This window comes from Lytechinus pictus, chromosome 2, assembly GCF_037042905.1.
Source record: "Lytechinus pictus isolate F3 Inbred chromosome 2, Lp3.0, whole genome shotgun sequence".
Classification (NCBI taxonomy): Eukaryota; Metazoa; Echinodermata; class Echinoidea; order Temnopleuroida; family Toxopneustidae; genus Lytechinus; species Lytechinus pictus.
In genome coordinates, this window is record NC_087246.1 from 62,262,030 (window position 1) to 62,285,796 (window position 23,767).

The 23,767-nt window shown below is 36.6% G+C and overlaps 1 protein-coding gene across 1 annotated transcript; it reads left to right on the forward strand.

Annotated features, from left to right (window-relative positions):
* The first annotated feature begins 89 nt into the window (after positions 1 to 89).
* Positions 90 to 18,054, forward strand: LOC129253845 (small nuclear ribonucleoprotein-associated protein B'-like). Its single transcript, XM_054892272.2, has 7 exons — positions 90 to 196; positions 4,825 to 4,906; positions 5,723 to 5,904; positions 12,067 to 12,229; positions 12,598 to 12,645; positions 16,111 to 16,233; positions 16,741 to 18,054. The coding sequence occupies exons 1-7, from the start codon at positions 194 to 196 to the stop codon at positions 16,755 to 16,757; spliced, it is 618 nt and encodes a 205-aa protein (XP_054748247.1). The 5' UTR covers positions 90 to 193; the 3' UTR covers positions 16,758 to 18,054.
* The last annotated feature ends 5,713 nt before the right edge of the window (positions 18,055 to 23,767 follow it).

The window sequence follows — 23,767 nt, forward strand, 5'->3', positions numbered from 1 at the left end:
TGGGGTCTGAGACGGACTCTGTAATTGGTTTAATTTCCGTATTGCGCCGCGCGTGCTGTTTGGCGTCATATATTTGCATATATGCTCGCGCTGCTCGAGCCAGCTAGCTGAGCGTGTCGTTTCGCGAATGTTTGTGACGGTCGACGAAAGCAGTCAATATCCTTCTACATCGGGGCTATAACAATCTTTCAAAATGGTAACTATATATTTATATGAATAATATACATATATGCGATGAAATGTATTACGATTTATTTTAATTTATCTAATGAAGCTCACAATTTGTGACTTATTGCGGGGATGTGTGTATTCGAAAACGGTGTCCCACATGTACATATCTGTGTATGTTTCGGTTTTCTCTTTGAAACTAAAAATGGCATTGATTCGGCTTTCATAGAGACTTGTGAAGTCGTTGAAAACAAATTAGCTGTTGTTGTTTTTCAACTTAATATGGCTCTAAATCGTAGAGCTCTGCATTCCTTACCTTACTTGGCCAATTCAAGCCAGATACGGAACGCAGAGCTCCACGTTAACTTTGTTAATGTTACTGTTAGAAAGAATTTTGGTATCTTCTGATCTTGATTCTTGTAACTTGTATTAATTCATTGTATTGTATTTTAATCCAGTTTTGGCTTTTGAGTTGTGGAGCTCAGCCTCGGGAGCTTGAAAAAAAAACTGTTGGACTAAATTTCAAAATTGTATGTGTTGTAAAGAATTATAAAACAATCTGAAACTGAACTTTGCACTTGATCTAATTCTTCACAAATTTTGTGATGTTACGGCGCCAATGCAATTTCACACTGGCCGACTTCGAGTCAGAAATTGCTTGCAAAATTGTCATGGCAAGTAAATTCAGTCACATTTTGAGGTCAATATGCCCCTGCGTTTCTGAATATCGCGATCGGGAATGGTTGTAACTTGTAGAGTAAAGTGCCCAAATATCCACACTTTTTATTTTTTTTAATTTATATTCAATTCAGTTCATTTTATTCAGTCATTTGATCCAAAACAAAAATACAATCATTGAATCAAATATAATTCATGTAGGATCTATGTTTTCTGTGGTATGAATGTTGAATTGTAGTAATGTCATAAAAAACAATTGGAAGAATATGGTAAACAGAATTTATTTACTTAGGATCTACTTACATGTAGTCTTGAGGACTCCATGATCATGATGATGATGTTTTTTTTAATATTTTGACATATATTTCTTCATCGTGGAGTCTTGAATCCCTGTCCATATATGCAAGGCTCGACATTAGCGGTGGCCTGGGGCCACCAGAAATTCACCTCGGGCAACCATTATTGATAAAATGTTAAGTTTTGGTGGCCCGAATCGGACAACCAATAATTTTCAAAGAAGCGCAACTTTTCTCCCGATTTTGCACGCATTTATCAACTTTCTACAGTTCAAATTGCAACCCAATTCGTCATGCGCCCTTTTTGTTGATCTACACACAAATACACACACACAAAGTTTGCATATTAGGCCTACAGCTATAGCATACAGTAGCTATTATCCAGCCAGCCACGCCGGCTGGCGTGAGCTTTGCATGAAGCCACTGCATACAGCTGTGCTCTAGATGGAGCTCCGATAAAAAATGTTGCTGCTAAGAAATCTTCCACAGAACTTTGAAAATCTGAGTCAAAGTCACATTTTACACCAATGAAATGACATTCTACAGTCTATATTACGAAAATTTGGTGTACCCTGATTATTTGCAAGCATTAAGAAGAGGAATTATGACCTCTCTTTTGACTACAAAAGACCGATTTCCAAATGAATTAAAACACATAAAAACACATAGGCAAGTACATCACAGTCCCACATGTGCATTTGTATGTATGTTGATACTTGGTTTCTTTCGAAGCTGTGTCTTTTCTAGCCAAAAATAAACAGACAGTTTCTTTCTTTCTTGTTTATAAATGACTTCTTAAACCACTCTTGAGAAAGTAAATACTTTGGGAAGGCATTTCATTGATATGAAATGTGAATTTTTCCAACATTTTGGCAAATATAGGGAAGGACTTTTCTCACACTTTTTTTCCAGATATAACTTTTGCTGTTTTCTTCTTATTTTTTTTTCTATCATTTTTTTTACAGTGGTTAAACCATTTATACCCCTTCCCATTGAATATGCCTGATTAAAAAATATGTTTCTACTGAAAAAAAAATAAACTAAAGGATATAAAAATAGAAATGTGCCATTCCCAGAAGGTAAGTGAACATTATTTGCTTGGCTTTTAATTATATTCCAGTCAGAATAGACTGTTGCCACAGCTGTTAAAAAATATTCGTAATGGCTTCTTAATTTTCCCCTTTTCCCCATGTTTAAATTAAGTTTGTTTTATTCATTTTTCTTTCACTTTTTTTTTTTCTCTCTAAATTTTTTCTTTTCTTTTTTTCCCTGTTCTTTGTTTTTTCTTTCTTCATTTTCTTTCTTTTGTTTTATTTCACTTATTTCTTTTATTATTTTTGTTTTCTTTTTGTAATATACTTTTTGAAAATTATTTTCATTTGTTTCCCCCTTTTATGCATTGTTCTAATTTTGCAGCATATATTTATGTGATTTTCTCCTGCTATAATATGCTTCAAAAGAGAAAACAGAAATAAACTGGATTTGGGGCCTGCATAATCTAGGTTTTAGGATTCAAAGAGGAAGAAATGAAAAACAATTGTTTTGTACATCTATCTGAGTTTGCTATGCACTATTTATTTACTTTACCAATATGAGTGTGTGTCTATACGGAGATTTAAAAAAAAAGTCCACACAACCTGCGAACAATAAAATTCATTTATTCTCTTTCAATCATTTCATTTTTACAATGATAGAAACAATTTATATTTTACCACAAGCCAATTAGCAAAGTAAAATAACAGCAAACAAGGTTTACATACAAGATGATAAAGTGAAAGTAACTAAGCGTAGTGGCTGCAGAATTAATATTTCAGAAGTTTGTTTTATTAATTTTTAATGTGTTTCTTTATATTTTTCGGGCCACCAAACTTTAATATCGGGCCACTAACAAAAATTATTTGATGATTTTGGTGGCCCGAACGGGCCACCACAAAAAAAAGTTAATGTGGAGCCTTGATATATGTATAAGAGACACATGTACACAAAGATGGATTTTCCTAGGAAATCCATAGTTAGACTAGAGGGTGAAATCGGTTTGTAGGGTCGAATTTTATTTATCTATGAACCTTCAGGCGCCTAATGCGTATAAAGGGATAAAAATTATTTCACTATAAATGGTAAAAATGAGACGTTTCTTACCAGACCCGATCTCCCGTAGATCCCTCGATCCGTTTGTCAACAAAGCAAAGACAATAGACCTGACCCTTGAACCGCTTTGTGATGACATACATCCAACTAGCGATGCCGTTTTGAAGAACAATTTATAGATAAAAATTATTATTTCACAAATACTAAAATTTAATACGTAATTATAAATAATTAGTAGTAAAAATTCATTTTTTCCCCTTTTATTTGGGTGCTATTGCGACCCCATTCTACCCCGTTTTGGAGAGTATCCTCTGCCTAATAATACACGGGCGAGTCCTGGGTTAGGATTGTCCCAGTTTACAATTACAGGGACTGTCTCAGTTTGAAAGATTTCTCCACACAAGAAATCTAGGAAAGTTTATGTAAGTGCAGACACCGATCAAGTGCGCTAGTCAAGTAAACATATTCAGGTTTCATAACAAGATTATTGGAAGACGACAAGTCGTATAAAGTAAACATTGAACTGGGGGGCATTGAGGTCACTGAATCTATTTTTAGCACTCCCTGTAATTGCCATCTATGTTCCCATAAACAAGGACAATCTCAATTTATCAAGACATGAGGACAGAGGATATCTTTTTCTTTTATTTTTTTGGGGGGACAATCCCAATTTATGGACAAGTTCCTCTACTGATCAGAAGCTAGTTTTTTGCCGAATATCGGACAAGGAAGGAGTGGTGTGCGCCACGCAGCTTGGCACCACGATCAATTTCGGCGATTTCAATTGCGCTCTAAAACCCCTAATAGTTGCTGAATTTCAGGTTTGCAAATGCCGATTTTGATTATTTCTATCAATTTTTATATAGAAATCAATAAATAATTATTATTCACTTACCAAACTGACCGCTTTTGGCTCTAAAAATCGGATATCTTTGCTTAGATTCATGGGCCTCTGTTCTGAAAAGCAAGTGCGCTTTTACAGCACACATTTCCAATTCAACCGGCCAAGATGTCCGATATTTGGGAGAGTGCCATATTTGGAATGGTGTCAAATTTCTTGCCGTGGGGAAACCCCACAGTGGCCATTGCAGATTTTTTTGTGATAGATTAAACATACTGTCATTTTAGCCAAAAATAACTTCCCCCTTATGAGATTATTTTCGGTCATCGATCTTTTGGAGTCCAAAATTAGCGAGGGTCATATGGAAGTCAAAATCATGGATTTTACCCCTGGATTTACCCTTGGAATGGACTGATTGCAATAAAATTGACACTGCATGGTTGCAAATTTGCTGATGAAATGTCTCTCAGAGGTGAAGTGGAGAAATATTTTTATCTTGAAAAAGGTTGATTTTATGGAAAAATAACCCCACCAATAAAAAGAGGTATATAAATTATTTTATGAATTAAGCATCACTAGTGCTCTTTTCATTATTCATTAAAAATTTGAAATTGAATTAAATTGTATGTTTAAAAAAATATGTAGGCCTATGTAAAAGAATTATGTGAAAGAATTTTTTTTTATTATGGAAGTACATGTTCGTTTTGTTTTCTGGGATAAAAAGGGAAAAAAATCTTTATCTTTTTGTTCCAGGTGGTGGGCAGGACATCAAAGATGGTGCAGTACATCAACTACAGGATGAGAGTTAACCTGCAGGATGGACGCACATTCATTGGTAAGAAGATAGTGATGGCCCAAAGTATGACGAAACAACAAATCTGCTATTGTGCCTTAATATTTATTCACTATTTGGTGAATATGAATTATCATTTGTCAGGGAAAAGGAATCACACCTTTCATCCCTGTGTTATAGGGTTCTTTGATGGGGGTGGGGCTTTGATAAAGAAGTGGCCAGATGGAGGTGAAGGGGCAACTAAAGATATGCAGAGAAGCAAGTGGAGGAGACTTAGGGCTTAGTCAAGGATGGAGGGGCTAAAATATTTTCTTAGGGTGGGGTATGTTCAATCAAGCCAGTCCTATATTAGAAAATACAAACTTGATTAAAAACCGGAATATTCTTGAAAAGTTTATAGTGACATTACAGGATTACATGTGTATTGTCAAGAAAAAGGGTTTAGGGGCATTAGAAAAGGTTTTAGGTATAAATGTTTCTCATTAAAAGTGGCCTAGTGTTGTTATAGTCTTGCCATTTGGTAAGATGCGAATAAACATCTTTATTAAAGAAGTAGAAAAGTAAAAATAAACTTATTAACTTAATTATTGAAATGTGAAGTTACAGATAAATCAAGAAGGAAATGGTTTTAATACTGACATTAACCTATCCAATAAAGTAAAGTATGTAAAAAGTTTTTTTATTTTTATTTAAAAAGTGACCCGTTTCAATGTGATTATTTATACATGTATACCTCATGTTTACTTTAAAGGGGAGATAGGCTACACAGGTCATCCAACTGACGTAAAGAATTTAGATTCGATTGTATTTATCATCTCGACGAAATTCTGATTGAAAACTGTTTTTCCTTCCACACAGGTACATTCCTTGCCTTTGACAAACACATGAACATTGTTCTTGGTGACTGTGAAGAGTTCAGAAAGCTTAGAGCCAAGAGTGCCAAGGCCCCTGCTAAAGAGGAGAAGAGAGTACTTGGCCTGGTCCTGCTTCGAGGAGAACATCTTGTTTCCATGACGGTAGAAGGGCCAGCAAAAGACTCAGTAAGTGCTTTTGTGTCATTCAACAGGACACTCATTCTCCATCAATTGCAGCTGTACTTTGTATTGTCCAGGGCAGGGCCCCCACTTCAAATTTAAAGAATTTGAAATTATTTAGACTTAATTGTCAGTTTTGCCTGTGAAGTTCTTGGGTATTTATTTTTTAGTGGTCCACCTGTTTGCAAGAAATTGGACTGGTTACATCGGCTATCCAGCCCTACATTGTACTTTAAGACATAAATCAGAAGGCTGAGAATAACAACCAATGAAATGAGTTGGTTATGTCACACTCTTCATCAGTAGCCAGATGTGACAGGTAAGTAAAGTAAAAACCTGTTTCTGAAGACAGCCACACAAGTGCAACTACTCCTGGCCAGACAGATTTCATTCTTACCTCGTTGGTATGAATTGTGTAGATCATAACTGCTTCTCCACGATGCGTAAACTTCCCCTCTTTCAATGATGCAGTTCGTGTTATAAGGAAAATGCCATATTGTTGAATAAAGGCCCTTCTTAAGAGAAAGCCAGGATACACTTTGCTGTGAAGTATTGGGAAATAGATCTAGAAATTTACCTGCAATTCAGACCTATAATAATACTGGGAGAAAAATTGACAAACTATTTGCTTTGATTTTCATCTCCACAGCAGAGGTGATCCAGGTAGAACATTTTAAATCTTAATAAATATAATAAAAGTTACATTTATATAGCGCATTACATTAACATTTCAATGCGCTTTACAATAACAAATTAGTAAACATGTATATAACTTAACAAAAATCTGAGTTCAACATAATTATATACATTACTGATAGCATGTTCTGGTATTATTATTACATCAGTTCAAATTCAATCTATTCATTTAAGTATGGCTAAGGTGAAAATGTTACGCCCTATCATTGAATACACAAAAATTGCTTAAATGTATGCATCATAATATAGTCATAATAATAATGAAATTTAAATAACTTAAGTACCACATAATAAAGATATTAAGAAATTAAGGAAGAATTAAACAGAAATGTCTTTAGTCTGCTCTTGAAAGCATTCACAGAAGGAGCATCACGGATTTGGGTAGGAAGTCTATTCCAGAGAGTGGGTGCAATTGAAGAGAAGGCGCGATCGCCGTATCTCGTGCAGGTGCGGGGTCCAGGTGCGAGATCTAGGTGTGCATGTGCTGAAGAACGAAGTGTACGGGAACCAGTAGTCGCTTTGGATGTGATCAGTGAAGTGAGATATGCAGGTGCGATGCCGTGCTTGGCCTTGAAGGTGAGGAGAAGGATCTTGAATTGTAGCCTTTGTTGGATTGGAAGCCAGTGCAAGGATTGGAGAATTGGGGTGATGTGTTCAAATTTCCTTGAGCGTGTTATGAGCCTTGCGGCGGCGTTTTGGATGTGCTGTAATGGAGTTATTTGAGTTTTGGGAAGTCCGATCAGGAGGCTATTGCAGTAATCAAGATGTGTTGTGACGAAAGCATGTACAAGTCTTTCCGCACTCGCTCTATCCAGATACTTCCTTATCTTTCCTATTTTGGATAATCCAAACCCTGCAGACCGACACGTGTTTCTGATGTGTTGTCTCATAGTCAGCTTGTCATCCAGTGTGACGCCCAGATCACGCACAGTTTCAGAGGTGGAACAGGTAGCATTGTCACCAATCCGCAGACCGGAGAGTGGTGTGGTCTTCCTAAACTGTGAAGTGACATGGAGGATTTCAGTTTTACATCCGTTCAGCATGAGCTGGTTGTCAACTGACCACCGTCGAACATCATCCAAGCATCCCTGTAGTTTACCCACAGCGTCCGTTTGATCACCAGGCTTAACAACAATGTATATCTGAGTGTCATCAGCATATACTACATGATGAATCCCTTGGTGAGCAGCAATGATAGAAGTCAGTGGACCTGTGTACAAGATGAATTCCAGGGGGCCAACCACTGACCCTTGGGGGACACCCCAGGGGAGAGGAAACATTTTAGAATTTGTTCCATTAATTCTGATCCTCTGATGGCGATTCTCAAGGTAGGATATTAACCATTTCAGTGCAACTCCTTGAATGCCATATCTATGAGTCAGTGTGTGAATGAGTAGCTCATGGTTGATTGTCTCAAATGCTGCAGAGTAGTCTAGTAGGACAAGAATCGCTTCTTGGCCCCTGTCAACGGCGAGAAGGAGATCATCCATCAATTTGGCAAGTGCGGTCTCTGTTGAATGGAAGTGTCTATATGCAGACTGCATAAGTGGGAACAACCCGTGTTCATGCAAGTAGGCGCGTAGTTGTACCGAGACGACTTTCTCCAAGATCTTAGCAATGAACATGAGGTTTGCAACAGGCCAGTATCTTTTCACATCATTGTGGTCCAGTTTTGGCTTCTTCAGGAGAGGCATAACCAATGCTGACTTTAACATATCAGGCATGGTTCCCGATGAAAGGGATGAATTTATGATTCGAGTTACATAAGGTAACAGTTCATCGAGACACGCTTTCACAAGCCACGTTGGTACCGGATCAAGGTCACAATACTTTGAAGGGCTTTGGCGGATGATCATCTTTACCTGGTTCTCAGTGACAGGCTCAAACTCTGTGAAGCTGTGCATAAGTGTAGATGTCATAGAAGCTTCCACTAAAGAACCAGGTACATCATTTACTATCGTTTGGATTTTGTTGTGGAAGAATTCTCCAAATCTATCAGCTAACTCCTTGTCATCGTCATGATCTGGAAGGATCGATTCACGAGATGGATTGGAAAATCTTCTGACGAATCTGAACAGTTGTTTAGTGTCACATCCGGCTATTTCTGCGGTCAGATGGTCGGTCTTTGCTTTCTTCAAGGTTTCATCATGTTGTTTACACGCATCACGATATATTTCCTTGTGAATCTCAAGTCCGGTCTTCACCATCTTTTGTTCGGCTTGCCGCCTTTTCTGCTTGGATCTCCGGACCGCTTCCGTGTACCATGGGGCTCTAGGCCTCAAGGATACACAAGTTAACTTAGCGGGGGCGTGTTTGTCAAGGAGATCCTGGAGAACATTGTTATACTCATCAACTGCTTCTGATAGGTTAGACGCACATGATTTAGAGAGAACAGAATTTTTGATGTCTTCTCTAAATTTCTCTAAGTTGATACTACGTAACTTTCTGCACGTTACTACTTTCTTTGAAGACACGGGCCGTTCTAGGTTCATGGAAGTTAAGATCGCATCATGATCAGACGACAGTCCTGTGATTGACTCTAGGTCCAATATAAGCTGATCAACTTTCCTTGTAATAAGAAGGTCCAGTGTATGCCCTGCTCTATAAGGTTCATAATAAGGTTCATAAGGTAGTATTTATTGTCCAGATAAATAAATAAGTGGAAATTTGCATTTTTACATGGTATTGAACATACATAACATAGCATAGAAAATGAACATATTTACAGAAAATCAAACAATCACATATAGTCAATTATGATATACACGTGCAAATGCTACCCACTGGGTAGCATTTGAAAAAAATAATGTTATTGACATTGAAATTAAGATTGAAATGGAAATCTGAACTGAAAGTTAGATATCGGATATTGAATTGAAATTACATTAGAATTGTAATAAATCAGTACTATAAATCTTCACAGCGTTGTCCACTTGTAATTGTTATTGTTATCAGTATTTACATATTATTTTTATTTTCAATATTGTTGTTTTAAAGAATTAACATCAACTACCCGACAAGGTAAATTTACATTATTAGGCATATCATTATTCTTATACAATCCCTTCCTCATTCAGCATTCGGATTGAGCTTGGCACGAATGAGTTTAAGAACCTATTTGTTCGACAACGTGCTGACCGTAGTCTATTACCAGATCTCATCCTTTCGTAGTTTACATTCAATGGGTGATCATTATTGTATAGTATCTCTTTTGCCTTTTCAAGTATTCTGTTTCGACATACATCAGTGAAGTTTAGGTCGTGTCCTGTTATTTTTTCTGCTTGTCTGACCATTCTACTTAGTATATTCAGATCTTTTTTGCGACAGCTTGTGAACCAAACCACACAATCAAATATGAGGATGCTTTCAATAAGTGATCTATAGAATAAAACCATTATGGTGCGGTCAACATGGAATGACTTCAATTTTCTTATGAAATACATCCGTTGTATTGCCTTCTTGTAAATTGAATTGCATTGATCTCCCCATTTTAATCCATCGTCAATAATGGTACCTAAGTATTTGAACTTATGAACTATTTTAATTTCCTCTTCATTGATTCTAACACGACAATCACTTGGTTCTACTTGTTTATTATTTCTAAAGTCAAATATCATTTCTTTGGTTTTTGTTGCATTGAGATCTAAGAAATTGTCATTACACCAGTCGGTAAACCATTTTACACAGTTCACATTCCTTAATTAGACCAACTATAACTGTGTCATCTGCGTATTTGAGAATAGAGACATTTTGAGAAAGGTAACGACAGTCATTGGTATATAGAACAAATAGGATTGCAGAGAGCACACAGCCCTGGGGTGAACTCTATGTGTTGGTACGCTGACATGCTGCAGAAAACCAGCAGAATCGAGGGCATTAATAAACTTTTCAGCATCACGGTCCTGCCTATCATCAACATGGATGTTAAAATCTCCAAGGATAAGAGGAGTATGGTCGATGACTGATATCATTTCAAGCAATGATGAGAATTCTCTCAAAAACATGAGAAATGTCAGTTTGTTCTGTGGTGATGGTGGAGGTCGATATATGGCGTAGATTCTGACTACCGATGCAGACGATGTTCGGACAGTCATATCTAGACTTTCGAAGGAGTCAAATCTGTGGCAAGTGTTCTTAACTACTTTGATCGATGAACGATATATCACACATATACCACCTCCTCGTCCAGTTTTCCGTGGTTCCTGTAAAATGTCATAGTCTGGCAAAGTAGACTTCAGATCTGCGATGATGTGGTGATCATTATCATCACCTCTTAACCACGACTCAGTAAGTATGAGAACATCTAGGTCATTCTCTAGAATCATGTCACAGATTTGAGTTACTTTAGAGGTCATTGATCTGGCGTTCCACAAACACATTCGAAGATGTTTGTCGTCTTCCTTTTGGTTAGAACGACGATGAACCGGGTTGTCTGTCAAGAGAATAAGATTTTCAGATCTGCAGCTAGGGGTACAAGGGTATATTCTTGGAAGACTAGGACGCTGGTTTGTAACAACTTGTATATTGAACTTGCGCCTCATTATACCCCCTCGATAGCCACGCTTTGTCCGCCGGGCAATGTTCAAATCCTTCAATACCTGCCATTCATCTGCGGTGAAAGGGCGAGATTGACGGCCGTGATTGACAATGTCAAGCTCATTGATGCGTAATAGCTCGTCCCGTGAATAGGAATGCTTGGCCATTGCGAGTAGGCAATATATCAACGTACATGTAATGAAGACATATAAAACACATACGCCAACAAAATTTGGACGAACTTTTTTTGAACTGAAAATGCTCATGTTCTCGTAGGCAGATGAGAGGAAAATACTTCCAAGTATGTCCGAAGGTACTTACAATGATATTAACAACTACTTTTGCTGCCAGAAAGTCCGAATGTTCGATAAAATCAGTAAAATTCAGGCGAAATTGACGAGCAAAATATTTAACAGTGCAGCCATCGAGAAGGGCGCCACCAATTCTTAATGAGAGTCGCTACTGTTACAGATGATTTGTATCCACTCGAACTAAAAGCAGATGGTCTTATCTAATTGTCTAGCACCATCATGGCGTAACCCACTTGGTCTATTATCAGTTTGGTTTAAACACTGGTGTGTCACTTTGTCTAATACAAACTTGGTCAAGTGTCATTCAGCCTATTGTCCAGATCTAACTTCCGCTTCTCTTTACTGTTTTATTATTTGTTAAATGATAATCACAAACGGTTCATCTAACCATAAAGACCAAGCGGTGGTAGACCAAGTGGATATTAGACAAAATGGGTGTAGCCTAACTGGAGCATAGACAAAGTGATAAATGGGCTAAATGGTTAGCAAACAAAGTGGTAAATCAGTTAGGATTTGACATTGTGCTGTGTGACCAAGCAGAAAGTACAGTAGAAAAAATAAATGTGGACCAAACGTGGCAATTTGAATAGATAACCTCTTTACATTTGTGTCTCTTTCACTTCAGGGTCCAAGAGTACCTATGCCTGGTGGTGGAGGTGGACCTGGTATGGCCCGTGCTGCTGGACGTGGTATCCCAGCAGCGTCTGCCTCGATGTCAGCACCAGCAGGACTGTCTGGACCCGTCAGGGGGGTCGGCGGCCCATCACAATCACACATGGCTCCTATGGGTAAGGAAATGTTTTTCGATACTTTGTCTATGCTGTACCATAAAATTATGTACATCTTCATTTTCTTTTCCCATCCTGCAAGTTCCTAATTTTTCTGATTGGAGAAAATTATTTTGTTGAACTGTATAAATTAGTCTGACTTCATCACTTCAGTGCACTGTAACTGGGGGTGCTTCTGTAGAAAAATGTTTGTTTATGTAAAAGGCAAGTTGCATTACCTTGTCAGCGCATAAATTATCCCTTTTTAGGCATACTTGCACCCCCCCCCCCCCCCATAAATGGAATAGCACTATAGTAGTATTGTGTTTGACGATGATGCCAGTGATGAGTCATGAAGGTGATGTTGATGATTTTTTTTTTTTTGTCAGGTGGACCAGGAGGCTTTCCACCAAGGGGACCACCAAGAGGACCTCCAGGTAATCAAAGTTTCATATATTCTTTTAGTAATTCTTGCTGCTTTGAAATGTACACCGAACCATAAAGAAAGCAGATTTTTCTTTGTTGGGTGGGGGTATTTTTCCTTCTTCTTTTAATTAACATTTACCATTCTTGTTGAACTTAATGCTAATGTATGGGTTGTTTCTTTTTACATTTTGTCACTCAGATCGGTTTTGTACCTCCTGAAATATGTACAAGGGGTAGTTTTCAAATTCTCCCCCCTAGTCCACCATAGTCTCTGGGAAAATAGAAAAGAAATATTTTTTTGTGTCTGGGGTCATATTGAACTTCAAATTTATGCTTATTATTTCATTGTGACCTTTTCTCTTGAAAGAGATAGAAAACAAAAAAAATCAAACTTTTTCATGTGTGAATGTGTGTAGTGGTAGTTAATTGTGAGTGGAAATTAAAAGTGGAGCAGAATGGGATATTTAATCAGTGTTGTTTTTCATAAAGTAGCTCTAGGATTACCTTTGTCCGGTGTTGTGTAAACTTAGGATGAATTGTGACCTAACTGGATTGTTGATGTTTGATGTATAATCATGGTGTAATACTTGGAATATTGGCGTTCCAAGTGTCATGATTGATAATGAACTGACCAATGAATTTGATATGAATCATTTCATTATTAGGTATGTATGCACGTTAGGCCTGGGACTTTCGGGTTTTTTTCTTTTCGGGTACCCGTGGTAATTTTCGGGCAGGTACCCGGGTACCCGAAAATCATTTCGCTTGAAATATGACTGGTGGAAAAACCCCATAGGTGACGTCATCAAGCCAATGCATGCAAGCTAATTTATGAATGAAAATATAGTAAGCATGCGCATTGCAAGCCTCCCGTGCCCCACGCAGTATTCCATCGAAACAAGTCTGCAATACTCTGTCACCTCGTACCAAAATTGATCTAGAATTCCACTTTTCTATATTTCATATGAATTATAAAAGGTATTCTCAGAAGATCTGTTTTCTCACCGATACCGCACAGGTAAGCAAATTTGTATTACTTCTTGCTTTTCCATCAAAATCTTACGAAGTAGCGTCGATATTACATCGTGTTCGTGAGTTTGTAGAATCTATCGCTACGTGAACAAAGTCAATTGATTTCCGGGTTTCGGAGCGTCAAATGTGCCAGCCAATCACGATGGTGTTACCATTTTTGGTGTATGATGAATTGAAAATGGTAACAAGAACGTGATTGGCTGGCGCTTCATATGCTCCGAAACCCGGAAATCAATTGACTTTGTTCACGTAGCCATAGATTCTACAAACTCACAAACACGATGCAATATCGACGCTACTTCGTAAGATTTTGACGGAAAAGCAAGAAGTAATAAAATTTGCTTACCTGCGTGGTATCGGTGAAAAAACAGATCCTCTGAGAAAACCTTTCATAATTCATATTAAAAAAAGGAAAGTGGAATTCTAGGTCGATTTTGGTACGAGGTGACAGAGTATTGCAGACTTGTTTTGACGGAATACTGCTTGGGGCTGGAGCTTGCAATGTGCATGCTCACTATATTTTCATTCATAAATTGGATGCGTCGCAGTGGCTGGATGACGTCACTGCGCTGCAAAAGAAACATGGCGATGATTGAACGATCTCGGTCACATCATCATCAATTGAAAAACTAGTATATTTATGGATATTTCGAGGGTAATTAGTGAGATTCAAAATGAGACTTGTGTATTTTTGTGATGAGTTACAATCATGTCTTACACTACGCATTACAAATCAAATACATGTACGTTATACTGGTGAGCAATTTTCGGGTATCGGGTATTGATTTTTCTACCCGGGTACCCGAGGCTTCCGGGCGGGACCCGGGTACCCGGGTTTTAGTCCCAGCCCTACCTAATGCACGTATGTCTTATTGATGTGATATAGCACCCGGGTGCTAGTGTGTAGATTGATTGTAAATTGACTGAGAATCTTGCTTTATGACAGGTCAAAAGTCAGTCCAGTGATAAAGTGTACGTTTCCTGTTCCCCATCAATAATGGAGTGAGGTGATGGAAATTAAAGATAAATACCAGTTGTGGGAACGATCTCAAAATTAGTTCAAACAGAAGCCAATAAAATAATCACCCAAGTGCTAGTATGTATAAACAAAAAAATAGTGCCAAATGGCTCTGGAAAAGTGTGTAATTGCTGAGAAATGAGCTAAATAAGCATGGATTTCCATCACATATCAGGTATTTTTCCAAACAATATTAATACACTGTCCCATATATTTGTGTTAGTGATCATCAGAATTATCAGTTTTCAGCTAAGATTTCATGATTTCCCAAAGATAACTTTATTTCAACGTACCAGAACTAGATCGCTGATGATATTGTAGCATTTAACCTTGATTTTAAGACTTTCTCATGAAATGATTGTTTGCTGCAACTACTTTCTTTTACCTTTAAACTACCTTTATTTTGAGCTGGTTGTACTCGCTATCTTTCCTCGGCATTGTTTTATTAAAAAGATAGTTACATTCAGTTCACCTCAGAAGTGATAGTTTACCGATCATCTTCAACATTTGCTTCAATTATCATCATGATGTCACCTGGATTGTTCATGTCTTGTGATATATCGTTGATCAGGAATCAACTACAAATATTTGACATGTGGTGTTTTGTCATATTGTAGCACATGGAGTCAAGCCATCTCCCACTGGTCCGAGTACCTCTCGAGCTGGTTATATTCTGCAGTACCAGGGTTGGTGATTGCTTCCAAATTTGGTGTTCATTTCGAGTGTTCAGTGAAGCAAACATTCTTTGTTTGCTTGTTGAATTGTTTGAATGGGGACAGTGTGTGTTGGGTCCTCTTTGCTCATCTTAATTTAATTCTCATTTGATTATTATTTTGTTTTCTGTCTTTGTTATTGTGTAAGTTATCTCTGCAATCAAATTTTATCATTGATAAAAGGATCTTGTTCATATTTTTCAGATGATATATGTTGTATTTTTAAGTTTTTTATATAAAACTCCAACTTTTCTTCCATTGTTTGAGTTAGATTTTTCTGTTAATTTTTTGTTGTTGTTGTTAATTTGCTCCGATTACCATTCGAGGACAAACATTGTTTTACATTCTCCTTTTTTAAAGTTTAATTTATCAGGAAGTTTAGTACCGCATGTATTAGTTTTGGATGTCATCTACACAATTTTTTTTGGTCAAGTTGGATTTAACAAGTGAAAAGTCAAATAGATGATTTAAATATTAGATAAAGATACAAAATGCTCTGTAACACGATGTTTCTTTTTTTATCCTCCTTTAAATTCATATCCCTTCTTTCACCTTTTCCATTTTTTCCTTTCTCCCCTCCCTCTCCCTTCTCTCCATCTCCTTTCTCCCCTCCCTCTCCATCTCCTTTCTCCCACCTCTTTCCCTCTCCCTTCTCTCTTTCCCTCATACCCCTCTCCCTCACCCCCTCTATCTTTCTCTTTCCCTTGATACAGGTATGGGACCACCTGGCATGGGACCACCCGGTATGGGACCACCAGGAGGATTCCGAGGAGGGCCACCTATGGGACGAGGAATGCCCCCAATGGGGGGTATGGGACCGCCCCCTGGCATGAGAGGTAAGAAATATCACTGTAACTTCTGTTAATACAATTAGTTTATTCCCATGTCAAAAGTTACTTATGATTTTGATTTAGAAAAACCCTCTTTATTTTACATAAATTTCAGTTGTTGTATCAATCTAAAAAGGAATTCTAATAGAATCCAATAAAATGACCACCCAACTAGTGTGCTTAGTGACGACTAGAATGACCAGCATCAATACTGCTGTAAGTAGAGCAGATTTTGAAGCACATTTACTGAAGTCTGCATAAAAATCAAATTACCACCCAAGTTACAGCTATATTTCAGTTCTTGTAATATTTTGCATCTTCCAAGTTAACAGATTTGTGTGGTCTTGGGAGATCCAATTTGGGCAGCTTCGTCTGTAGACAAAGAACAAGTCATTTTCAATCAAAGGAGCAATGGAAACCTGCTTTGCTCATTGTCATGTTGCTTATTGCATAATCTTCTTCATTTCTTCTCACTGAACCATCTTTTCTCTTTTTTTTCCATTTCACATACAGGACCCCCGAGGAATTAGTGTTTGATCATCATCAATGTTTTGTAAATAGTTCAATATCCTGTGAGAGAGAGCGCCATTCAGTTCAGAAGGGATGAATGTTTTTTATTCAAGGAAGACATCGGCTCCAGCGTAACATTGCTGCAATGGATTTGGCACTGAGGGGGTGTTTGGTGAAATTTTCTATCATTTTAGGTACAGTGCATATTTACAATTGATGACTGACCTTGCAATTGATGTATCAATTACAGTTTTTGTAATTGATATTTACAATTGCACGCAAATATTTTTTGTCAACACCCCCTAAGACGTCTAGTCCATTTCGTTGGTTGTTCAGCAGTCTAAAATTAGATTATGTCAAAATATGAAGTACAAGATACCTTGATTATGTTATGAAAGGAAAATAAATATTTTGACAAGATATTGTAAATTGACATACATTTTCTTCGAGAGCTGTTACTAAGCTTATACATATTGAATAGAGTGCCCAGTATTACTAGTAAGCATTTTGACATACTCGGGGCATCCATGTATTTGTCACAAATTCAATTCAATTTGCTGTTTTCTCGACCGGAGGGGGGGGGGGGGGTATAAGGTGCTTGTATATCATTGAATTTCTGTTCTTGTAATTTTTTTTATTTTAACACCCTATGTGAAGCATTCCTTTGTATTCTTTATTGTTGAAGCTTTTTAGTTTACAAATGACTTCAAACTCAAATTATCTTGGGAAGTGGGAGGCAGCAACAGAAGTAGCTCTGGATTACATACACATGCCAAATGAATAAAAGATGTACTGGATTATGTTCATAAAATTCAACCTCTGAAGATTGGTAGTCAAAATCAGTGTATTCTTAAATTATTTTTTAATTGGACCTTCTTTTAGGACTGTTTTTTATGGCATTTTAGGTGATAGATGACGATGAATGGTGCATTATGTCGTTTGCTATTTTTTTCAAAAATGTCATAATGGAGATGCCAATTTTTTTTTTCCTTCAGTACATTGTCATATTCTGTAAAACACCCCCCCCCCCCCCCATGTCTATGGCAGCAACATGACTAAAACCAGTATCTTCTCAGCAGCAAGCTGGTTTTAGTTTTTTAATGGCAGTACTGTATTGGCATCTGTGTTATAACAAACGATATGTATTTTGACGAATCAGAGAAAAAGTTTTCATCTTCAAAGAACCATCTAGACTGATTGAAATCGCCGGAGAGAACCCTTGTAAATGTTCCTGATGTTTTGTACATGTCGCCTGTCAGGTATATTTGTCATTGCATCAAGATTTCTTTTGTATAATAAACGATTTTCATGATATAACATTTGTTCTTTTACTCTTTTGAAAACTGTAGTGAAAGTTTTTGTTGGATGAGTAGTATGATTGTATCAATATATGAAATTGTGAAGTAATATTTGACCTTGTAAGTCAAACTAGCCAAGGAACAAGAAAGTGAAGGGACTATTCTCAAGAGGTTTCAATTATACTGTGGTACAAAACCATTGACTATATGCAGATTTGTGTACATTATTACATTTGTTTCACCCTATGCACAAAGAAAATTCCAATTACAAATGCACCCTTTTGCACCTTTTTAAAGCATGATAATACAAGAAATCTGCTTAGTCCATGGTTTTGTACCACAGTATAATTGAAACCTCTTGAGAATGCCGGCCAGAGAGTTTGTATGAATTTCCCTTATACCCAACAAGTCGGGGAAACTCTTATGGTTATAAGAATTGAAGGAACAAAGTCAAATTTTATGTAGGGAACTAACTTTGCAATGGTTGGCAAATATGAAGATTTTTTGTGTGTGGTTGAAATAAGAGAGTATGATTTTTTTTTAGTGTGTGGTTGAAATAAATGTTTGAGTGTGAAACCCATTAGAGGCACATTAGATAATAACAGGAGTGTGAGAGTTCAGCGTTCAAAATTAATTTTCAACTTATTTCAATTTTTGTAAAAATCGTTTGGTTTTTCATCTGTGTTCACGGGTAATGAACCTTGATGTTGGTATAAGAGGAATTTATCCCCTCTCCATCCCTGCAATGGGTAGTCTCTTCACATGATAGTTTCAGACACCCCCCCCCCCCCCACCTCTGGTAGCAAATCATATTTCAACAAAAGCTAAAATAAGACTGATAGTTTTGAATAAATTCCAGTTATGTATCATACATGTTTAGCTACATACATATTACATCATGAATGTTTTGTGTCCTTTGATTTGAGATATTACAATTAGGCCCCCCAAAAAACTGTTTGCTGTAATCCGACCGAATTTTGTAAAACCTGCCAAATTGTATATCTTTATTAAAATTTAACCACCCCTCCCCCCCCCCAAAAAAAATGTGCAGACTTACCGCAATTTTCATTGATTTGCCTATTTTTAACTGGCAAAAGATGCAGTAGCACATCATCCGTGACATGGGAAGGCCAAAAAAAAATAACCTGACTGACCCATTTTTGTCCCCTCCATTTCAGCAATCAAACACTTCTTTTTAGCTTTTAATCACTCAATCCTCCCTCTTTACAACTCAGATTTATGCCAGCCCCCCAAAATAAAAACAAAATTGAGGCAAAATTAAAACAGAATGTCATTCTGATGTTGTTTTTTTTCTTTTTTGGTTAATTTTTTTCAAATATATTTTATTCTGTTCCTTTAAATCGATAACCAGTAACACCTGCACATACGATTCCACTGTAATTTACAAACTGTTAATTAAAACTAAATGAAAATAAACTTAGCAAACAATGTAATATACTAACAGTCTACAACTACTTATGTATATAAACACTTGGAATACAAGTACATGTATGTGTGAATCATAACCTATACTAGTTTGAATTTTGATACAACACACAAACTAATATATAGTGCTACAAAAAATTATTTGTTGAGCTATACACATGAAGCCTTGCGCTAATACACTATCCAAACATGGGTACATCTAGTACAGTAGGTTAAAATGCATTTAAATCAAAGACATCACAAGGGGAAGACAGGACACTTCAGTAAAACTTCTCAAAATGCAAGCAGCTGTGTATAAACATGAGGGGTTTTGGAAGAGGACACAAGGGGCGGAGCATGAGGATAATTCTACCTTTTCTTTCCCAGAAACCTTATGATATATTTCTAATTTTAGAAAAAAAAACTTGAAGAAAAACAAATCTTAAAATGTCAACAAAAAAATCACCTATTCCTCCACCCCTCCACCATTTCCCTTTACATGTTTTGTACACTACAATAATGATGATACACGAATGTCTACTAACTCAATGCTGTCGGGCACTCTTCCCAAGCATTTTCTCGTGCGCTCTATTGACTGCCCCGTTTTCCCCTTGCACTGAAATTGTCTACCAAAATGTGTATAAATTTATATTTGATTTGTTTCGCTTCTATAAGATCTCAATCTAACCTAAATGATGTGACCAAGTGGACCCATTTTCTCTCTCAAATGGCTGCCAATTAATAAAATGTAAAATAATAGTATATGATTCATGATTTGAGGGAAGTAGTATGGACAGTTCATGAACTTAAACTCTTCATATGACACCTACAAATCCAAAACTTATTCATGTGTGTAGTGTACCCGATATGTAGGTAATGTGATGTATGTATGGAAGCGTCATGGTGTTGTGGTTCGATATCTTGCCTTGAAATCAGAGGGTCGTGTGTTTGAATCCCACCACGGCCTAGCATCCTTTGGCAAGGCATCAATCCACACTCTGCCACTCTTGACCCAGGTGTTAAATGGTTACCTGGATGCGAAAGTCTGTAGCATGCCTAGCAATTGAGTCTTTGAACTCTTGCTGGAATGCTCCCCAGATAGTGGAGAAAGTACATCAGGCTGTGTGCAGGCGCATGTCAGGATCAGATGACCAGGGTAATAATTACAATGTCAAGCACTTGGAAACACAAGTGCTATAGAAATGTAACTATTATTATTTTAAGAGGACTCCATGCTCCCCCTCCTCTCTCTCTTCCTGGGTGTGCTGGTGCAAATTTTGAATACATATTGTTCTTCACTCCAAAATATCCAAATCATCTCCTTTACCCGAATTCTATCATTTCCTAAAGTTAGATTTGTTGCTCTGCTCCAAATACCTTCCTCTCGCAAATATAGGAAGGCCCATTCTTGCACACCCTAATATACAACAAGAGTGTCGCTAAGGTAAGCACATAATACGCCCGCCTGTAACGCGGAAAATGGCGTTATTGGCCAAGAAAGAAAAGTGGAAGGTGGCGACTTCACCTTTGACCCTCTGACCTCAAAATCAATAGAATTCCTGGGATCTATGCCAGTATCATACACACCAAATTATATGAGCCTACATGTAGGTTAAGTTAAACTGAAGTTATCGCATTTAAAAGGACTGCAGAAGGGTAAGATGAAAACATGTCACTGTGAACTTGACCTTTTGACCTCAAAATCAATAGGCTTCCTGGGATCTATGCTAGTATCATACACACCAAATTATGAGCCTAGGTTAAGTTAAACTAAAGTTATCACGTTTACAAGGAGAAGTTGACGGATGGACAGACAGACAGTCACCGAGCGTGATACCGTAATACGTCCCGTAGGACTGTATAAAAATCAAAAGTGTCCATCCAAACATTAATTATTTTCAGAATGTTTGGTGCTGTATATGAGAGCTGACTGAGATTTCCATGTTTTCATAAAATCATTCCCCCAAATCATATATTTTCTTTCTTTGGCAGCCATTTCAAAAGTTTTGGCACACACAGTATTATGGTTGGACATCTTCTAAAAAATAATTTACACTTTAAGATTAATAGTTTAGCTTAGGTTAATTATCTAATTAGATTAGTGAAACTTCAACTCTGAAATGAGATGGTATGAGACGTGGAGTCGTCAACTGATGTTGGCCTGTACTCCAATCCAATGTTGTACTTCGATGATGCCATTAGAAATCTGTGAATTATAACTAATATATTATTAGGTATATATGAAAGTATACAGAATTGATTAATCATGTACATGTGCATACTACCAGTAATTAGCAATAGTTAGTTTAAAGGCTCATCTTTAGTTTATAATTGCAGGGGCCGGTGTAATACCAAAAATACTGAGAAGGCCAGGCATGGTGTATCAGGCAAATTTGGTTGTGAGTGAAGTGACAAGCAAAAATTTCGGCATTTATTATAACAAAAATCTAATTTTGAGATAAATTATGACATAGTATTCAGAAAGTGATGTCATATTTCACCCTTCTCTTTTCTCTTTCTCCTTTTGTGTCTTGGTCATGAATTTTATTTTATTTATCTTTTTTTTTTTTGGGGGGGGATCTATGGCCCCCCATCTGTTTTCCAGTGCTGATAACTAAATCTTAAACTGCAAATATGTAAATTCTAGGTAATAAACCTTGGCTGATATACTAACTAGTTTTTTGTTTACTGCCTCTTGTCTACAAATAGAGGTTTTATCCTTTTAAAGAATTTCTTTTCAAATGCATGTATCATGAAAGTTTCAATTAAAGATACATCAAACAAAGACAAAAACCTAAAACTCCCAATGCTTCCATCTTTTCCTCAAATTAGATTCTTCTCCCAAATGAATATCTTGGAGAATAAATTGAAACTAAAATAGATTCAAATACCTCTTCTAATCAAAGGGGAAAAGGGAAAACATTTGTACACACTTACCTGTAAATGGTTTACGCCATAAATAAGGGGGTTGATACATGATTGGTATTTCATTTATAAATGAATTATATTTATAGGCTATAAAAACAGCCCTGTACTTCTTATATGGTTCAAACTAAAGATTCATTATGTACTACTAAGCTTTTTGCATTAACATGAAAAAATATCTAGTTTCATGACAGTTTCTGAAATCATATGTAATAAAGACACTAAACTTTTTTAATAAGCCCCCTTATTTGCAGTATTGCCCATAAATTCAAAATCACAGAAATCTCTTGCACTTATACTCCAGCTCTCCTTTTCATTATGCTACAGCTACATGTATGAAACTAAAACTACAAAGCACTATAAACTAAAAAAAAAAAAACCATGAGTGGATATATGTGAACTACAAAACACAACAATTCATACACAAACAAAATTGATAGAATATAGATTCTTCTCCCAAATGAATATCTTGGAGAATAAATTGAAACTAAAATAGATTCAAATACCTCTTCCAATCAAAGGGGAAAAGGGAAAACATTTGTACACACTTACCTGTAAATGGTTTATGTAATAAATAAGGGGGTTGATACATGATTGGTATTTCATTTATAAATGAATTATATTTATAGGCTATAAAAACAGCCCTGTACTTCTTATATGGTTCAAACTAAAGATTCATTATGTACTACTAAGCTTTTTGCATTAACATGAAAAAATATCTAGTTTCATGACAGTTTCTGAAATCATATGTAATAAAGACACTAAACTTTTTTAATAAGCCCCCTTATTTGCAGTATTGCCCATAAATTCAAAATCACAGAAATCTCTTGCACTTATACTCCAGCTCTCCTTTTCATTATGCTACAGCTACATGTATGAAACTAAAACTACAAAGCACTATAAACTATAAAAAAAAGCCATGAGTGGATATATGTGAACTACAAAACACAACAATATTTGAATATACAATTCATACACAAACAAAATTGATAGAATATACTTTTTAAGAAGTTTTAACGAGATCATGAACACACAGAAAGTAATGTGTGAGCATCAGATTTTACATGGAGCATCTATGAAACTACAGCTACAAAGCACTACAGAATCAAACTAAAGACTACATGCACATATAGTTAGATAGCAAATAAAGGTTGAAGCAGAAAATAACTGATTTTTAACAATGAAAGTAGACATACCATGGCACCCAAGATGCAATCATGGAGGTTCTTTGTTTATCAACTTATAAACTATCTATGAAGTGCTAATATATCAGTTTAGAGCTGTGGAAAATTCTATTCATTCACATGCTTTACATTTTACATAAAAACAAAATCAAATTTGATATTTACATCTGATAATAGCTAAATCAAAATAACATCTTG

Excerpts from the sequence above, each read along its gene's own strand:
- LOC129253845 (XM_054892272.2), top strand. Across the intron at positions 4,907-5,722 it reads GGATGGACGCACATTCATTG|GTACATTCCTTGCCTTTGAC; the intron begins GTAAGAAGATAG and ends CCTTCCACACAG. Across the intron at positions 5,905-12,066 it reads AAGGGCCAGCAAAAGACTCA|GGTCCAAGAGTACCTATGCC; the intron begins GTAAGTGCTTTT and ends CTTTCACTTCAG.